The following is a 6,000-nucleotide window of genomic DNA, read 5'->3' as shown; positions in this document are numbered from 1 at the left end:
GAATTGGAATGGTCCAGAAAAACGCGTTGTTTGGAATAGCAGTGGGGGGGGGTGGAACTTCATGCAGATACGGGGTGGTTTTGATAAGTGGTTCCAGATGCTTTTGCCCATGCTTAAGAGATGCCAAGTTTTTTGGAAGATGTTCGCAGCCAAAATGCATTCTTCCGTACGTCGCATTTCTGTGTAATTTCGCATGTGGTGTGGCATTATGTCCGGGATGATGCACGTCTTTTTATTTTACCGTAGCTGTTTTGATATTGAAGTAAATGCATATTTTAGAAACATCCCTACTTTTACAATCCTGTGGAATAGGCCGAAGGTTTAGGCAGTTGTCTGGTAGCAGAGGTACTGTAAGCAGATATCCTGGTTATCTGGCCTGCGGTAGTAACACTCGCGGTGCTTACCGCAACTGTTGCTGGAATTTGGCCTGTTCCAGGCGCGCTTAATTAGGTACAGGCACGGTAAGACGGTCATTGACGGTGGGGCTGTCTTTGTTACTAGACACGACCATGATAGTCCGATCTTTATGTGAATGCAATGATTGTGTGTGTGTAATTAAAATGAACTTCGAACTTGAAGCACAGTATCTTTACACGCCCTGGGAGCAGTAATGGATTTAGCTCTTTGTATGTTTTATGCTTGTGACGTGCCCTCATCGTACTAACCGTTGCCTAATTATAATGTCTGCACAGTAGGTCTGGCGTTGACGCTTGGGATTTTGTTGAAATATATAAAACTTCACGGAGGATTGTCACCTATGGCTTCTTGTTTCAATTTAATCTACAAATCATCAAGATATCAAGCTGCAAGATTCTGTATGAACAACTATGTAAGAGGTGCTAGTGTCACGGAAATGAAAAGAGACCTACAGTGGACCTCACTTGAAGACAGAAGAAAGATGTCTAGACTATGCATGATGTACAAAATGACTAATAAACTGGTGGATGTCCCAACTACTAAGTACCTAATACCAGCTCAGAAGAGAACAAGAAATAGCCACGCATTCAAGTACCAGAGTTATCAACCAAGGATTGAGGTGTTCAAGAATTCATTCTTTCCTAGAACTATCGCAGAGTGGAACTCACTGTCACCAAGTACAGTAGGGGCACTGTCAATAGATAGCTTTAAACAATGTCTAGAGCTAGAAGTTCAAGGGTTAGGTGTAACAAGTCGATCGGTGTAATATAGCCAGCTGCCGCCGCGCCACGTGCCTGCGAAGCTGGTGTGTTACACCGAAAGGCGGTTATACCGGCTATACAGATACAGATACAGATCTTACTATTAGTTGCTATAAAGACCGTATCCAAAAGCTATATTGTATGGCTATTAAACATGATGGAGATTATGTAACAAACCTTCAAAATGTCACCCATGTTGATTAGACGCTGTGGATCGACACAGATTCCATGATATTCCATGCCTTGTAAGGATAACATAAAATAATTTCAGAACACACATCCACAACATCAATAAACCATTTCTTTGCCAAAAATATAAAAACTAAAGCCACAGGTAAACTGCAAGATGGTAACCAGTCATATTACCGGTGAAACTTACTTACTTACTAGATCCTAGGCAATTCCCTATTCTTTTCAAGAATTATACCTACCTGCCAGAATAGGTGTTAGCTTCATCTCAACATTGAGGTACAGGTCCAGTAGGTCACAGTCCTAAGAAAGAGATAATTAAGTTTGAAATAATTATTTCCAAAAGTAAATAACCAGTGTTGCAACTTGCATGCACTATACCACAGTCACACATAGTCTAGAACTCAATATTTACCATGAGCCTCCTTCTGAGCAGCTCCATTGCATCTAACAGCTGGCTCAAGTCCTGGCACAGAAGAGTAGTAGCATCGGCATCCTGAAAAAGAACCATGATTCCATGTCATTCTGCCTGTCAATCTTCACCCACCCATGTGCTGTCAACCTATTATGTCAGCACAAAGCAACACACAAAATCAGGGCTCAGTCAACCAAAACAATTCCGAATGCAGAATTAACAACAGATATAGATATAGTCGCTGGCCGCATTAATTATTAATGAGTGGTGATTTTTTTTACAAAATTTATACAAATTATATATTATTGTTAACTGTCAACACCTACTTGATCACATTCTTGATGATTATCTTTCCACAGCATTTTCACCACTTCAGTGAATGTGTTGGGAGGGTGGTCAGGATTCAGCAGCCATCCGGCAACCTTGGGGTCTACCATGCTCCAGTTATACACTAGGGCAATGCAAAAAGACAAATCAAGAACCTGTAAATTACTGGAGGAAAGCAGATGGGCTTGACTCTTATAATGTCTTGTAATATAATATGCTACTTAAGAGCACATTACCTGAGGTGATGTCCAGTGAAAAGTGAGAGATCATGGTCAGGATCAGTTCCTGGGCATCCAAGCACACTTTGCTGACTTTGCTTGTCATCAGCTGTGTCAGCATCTCTCTAAAAGGGAAAGAAATGGTTAGAAAATGGCAGCCTGCTTAGACTTAATAGCTTTGAAGAACATCAAAATTGATTAAGAATGTTGGAAGACATACACAACAGATCATTTACTTAAAGCATTCTACTGAGTAAATCACAAGGATTTTAGATATTCTGTACCTGCAGTATGTTGTATAGTCCTGCTCCTCCATGTTAAGTGGAAACATCATGAACTGTAGCTGCCTGATTCTCTTGGCTTGTCCACTACAAGCCTGTACAGCTCCAGAGGAGGGCCTGGGAAAAGCAACAGCAATGCCCACTGCCTAGAAATACAATTACATGCCTTATGTTTTACACATGCATGGCATAAAAAAATCATATCAGATAAAAGAGCAAAGCTATAGTTTTTTTTTTAAACACAATTTTGTTGCAACTCCAGTAAGAAAGCATCTACCATATAAAATATAGGTCTTTTTCTTTCCAACGGAAGGCATTTCAGCACCCTGACAGATAGTTTGGTTCTTGTTTATCATTTCTGGGTTCAGAAGCATTGTTTTGGGTGACTGAGTTGTGTGCTTATGTCCCTGTTTGTTCTAATTGCATGGTGGGTGGGGAGTGACTTTGACAGTTGATTGGTAGGGCAGTCATGCCTGAAGGTAATTTCTTGTTGTTTTGCAGAGAACTACATGCAGCAGATGATGCAGAGTTTAATTTCAGTCCAAAACAATCTGTCAGTATGACTACAGGTACTACTTCATTAGATTTTTATAATTAGTATTTTTATTTTCTTTTGGGATGGGGGTTTGTTACTTGCAAGAGACTTTCTTCATTGGTCCCCTCTTACTTAGGAAAAGAAATAGTACATGTACGCATGATGTAAAACGAAATTCGTACCTGTCATGTATATCCCGGCAAATGTGAGGGCACAATGTTAAGACGTTGTTGTTGTACCTTATTGTCGTTGTCCTTAGGGATGCCCTTGGTGGTGGGTTCCCTGAGCTGCGATGTGTCATCACCATACACCAAGGCCATGCTGACCTCCCTTACCCCCAACATGTCAGTCACAGCCTGCTGTCTCTCACACTGGGATATTCTGGATACATCTATCATTGTACACTTGGTTTCCTTAGCTTTTTGTGTTTTTTCTTTCTGCAATATAGATGAAAAGTACATAAATGAAGAGTATAATTGTGCTCATGCAACATTCAGGGTAATGTTTTCATCCAAAATTGTGGGAAAACTCTATCCCTGAAACTATGCGAGTAATAGTACCGGTAATCCGTCACAATTAGCAGTTTAACTAACAAAGGCATGGGAATTAGCTATTAGAGACATTCTCAGGTACTGATAACCACAAAAAGGACCCTGGCTTTCCATACAAACAGCCCCCTGCCTATGCCTAGACCTTTTCACACACCTTTGGCTCCCCTTGGTTTTTCTGCTTTCCTTCCCCCTTAAAAGGTGCGATGAATGTTCTCTTGTTGACGTGTGGTGTCGGTGCGGAATATAGCTGCCTCTTTGCTGGTGGTTCCTCTGAACTGGTGCTAGGTTTTGAAGTCCTTTTGATGTGTGGAGTTGCATCAGATCTAGAGATATTGATTTTATCAACAGTTTGCCATATGCAAAATTATGCAATTGTAAGATTTCGTTACATCTGAAATTTCTATACATTTAAAATCAACTCACATATAGATCTCATTTATGAACTTTAAGTTAGTGTTGTGAAGAGGTTCTTCTGGATTGTAAAGACTGGTCGCACACTGGACTTTTGTGGAGCTTGATGGTTTAATTTGTGTTGCCTCCAGGACTCCTATCACCAGAGTGAGGTTCCTGGGTTGGACTATTCTACTTCTAAGATGGGGGGTTGTGTAACAGGACTAGTCTACGTCTAAAATAGGGGGGTTCTTGTATGGTAATGCACATGTGGTTCACAGTGGGTTCACAACAGTTAGTCTAGCCCTATCTTCATAATACAGAGTATTTAACTGGGAACACACACACACAAACACATAAATGCACCTATCATCTCTAAGGCTTTAAGAAAAACCCGAGATTCATCACCTGTTTGCTTTGGTCCATAACTGTAGCTTTGTCTGAATAGCTGACCCAGGTGTTGCCCTCTTGCCTTCCATTGACGTCTCAGCGTGAAAGTCTGTGGAAAGCTTATCTTTACAGCACTGATTGTGCTGTTTTGGTGTCTCAGTTAGAGACACAGATTTGGGAGTGACTTTCTCTTTATTAGTACCTTTTCTCTTTCCAAAACCTGTGGTAAAGGATGCATCCAATTCAGGTGCATCACTTCTGTTGGCTCCAATCATTATCACTGATGATGAGCTGGGTGTTGATGATAAGAGTTTGTTGCGTATGGCTGAACCAGGAGCTTGTGCAAGGATCCTGTCATGAGAACAATTTGGTGTACTGCTCTCATTGACTTGAGATTTGTTTTCATTCTTATCAGCTCCAGTCTTACGAAAACCTTCACTTGGTTCCCTAGCCTTGTTTTTCACTTTACAAGGACTTGAAGATAGCTTTTTAGTGATGTTTGGCTCTCTTTCTCTCTGGATTGCATCAGCATTTGTTTTTGTCTCAGGCTCCTCAATGACAACAAACGTACCTGTTTGTTGGGTTTGTTCCTTGGGTAAACATTCTGAAATATCACCTTTGTCTTGAGATTGAGGCATCACCTGACATAAAAGGAGATCAGTGGTTGACTGTGAGTCTTGTGAGATTTCTGGAGTAGAATTTTCCATGATATCTCTATCGACCAAACAGCCAATGTCAAATGAAAGATCTTCCTCTATTCCTCCCAAAGAAGATGGAGACTGTGTTGTAACATTTTTGTTGCCCTCTGACTGTTTCACAAGAGAAAATGAACTCTGTTCCCTCATATCCATACTCTCTTCTAACATGGGTTTTGATGACATAGGTATTGTAGTGTCCCCGATGAGTTGCAACTGCACAGGCTGTTTGTCACTGTCAGTATTAGTATCGTGTATTTCTTTTGACATTATATCCCCTTCATGATCTTCACAGATTTCCGTATCCCTCATTTCAACGGATTCAACAACATTCTCCAAAGTTTTCTGGCTTCCAATACTTTGTTTAGCTGAAGCTGTGGAGCTTTGTGAATTACCATCACCCAAAGGTGGAGGACCTGTATTAGAGGTAGCCTTGTTTTCTTTCTTGTCATCATTGTCATAGTGACTGGGTGAACACTCAAATGGAGGACTACATTCTCCTGTCTCTCTATCCCACCTATCTGCATCTACCAGTTCTACATTGGCAGTGTCAGAAAAGTTCTCCTCTTCTGGAGCTTGCTGCAGATTTGTCAGGTGTGACATTTTACCTCCAATAGCCAGTGTGGATGACTGGCTCAGAAAGAGATCAATCTGGGAGCTAAGTAGGGATGGGTCACTTGCTTCATCCTCTTGATAAAGTGATGCATTGCTTGCTCCTTTTGCACAAACGGGACCATGACCTATGGTACCATTTACCTTGTGATCAGCCAATTTACTGAATGGGTACAAATCATTTTGAGGAGCTTCGTGCCCTGAAGCATTGCTAAGTTC

At 41.0% G+C, this 6,000-nt stretch overlaps 1 protein-coding gene across 1 annotated transcript; it reads right to left on the bottom strand.

Annotated features, from left to right (window-relative positions):
- Positions 1-1,310: 1,310 nt before the first annotated feature.
- On the bottom strand, positions 1,311-2,925 carry LOC109475411 (DNA polymerase nu-like). Its single transcript, XM_019776014.1, has 7 exons — positions 2,917-2,925; positions 2,612-2,754; positions 2,346-2,452; positions 2,109-2,233; positions 1,783-1,863; positions 1,610-1,670; positions 1,311-1,420 (listed from the first exon to the last, which is right to left on the bottom strand). The coding sequence occupies exons 1-7, from the start codon at positions 2,923-2,925 to the stop codon at positions 1,311-1,313; spliced, it is 636 nt and encodes a 211-aa protein (XP_019631573.1).
- Positions 2,926-6,000: the final 3,075 nt, after the last annotated feature.

The sequence above is a fragment of the Branchiostoma belcheri genome, unplaced genomic scaffold, assembly GCF_001625305.1.
Source record: "Branchiostoma belcheri isolate BF01 breed outbred unplaced genomic scaffold, Haploidv18h27 scaffold34, whole genome shotgun sequence".
Lineage (NCBI taxonomy): Eukaryota > Metazoa > Chordata > Leptocardii > Amphioxiformes > Branchiostomatidae > Branchiostoma > Branchiostoma belcheri.
This window is presented reverse-complemented; position numbering and strand designations above follow the sequence as displayed.

What these genes read in the sequence shown, in the direction of transcription:
- LOC109475411 (XM_019776014.1), bottom strand. An exon ending in TGCTCAGAAGGAGGCTCATG is followed by an intron (nt 1,671 to 1,782) that starts GTAAATATTGAG and finishes TCTCTTTCTTAG; the next exon opens with GACTGTGACCTACTGGACCT. An exon ending in GCTAACACCTATTCTGGCAG is followed by an intron (nt 1,421 to 1,609) that starts GTAGGTATAATT and finishes TATCCTTACAAG; the next exon opens with GCATGGAATATCATGGAATC.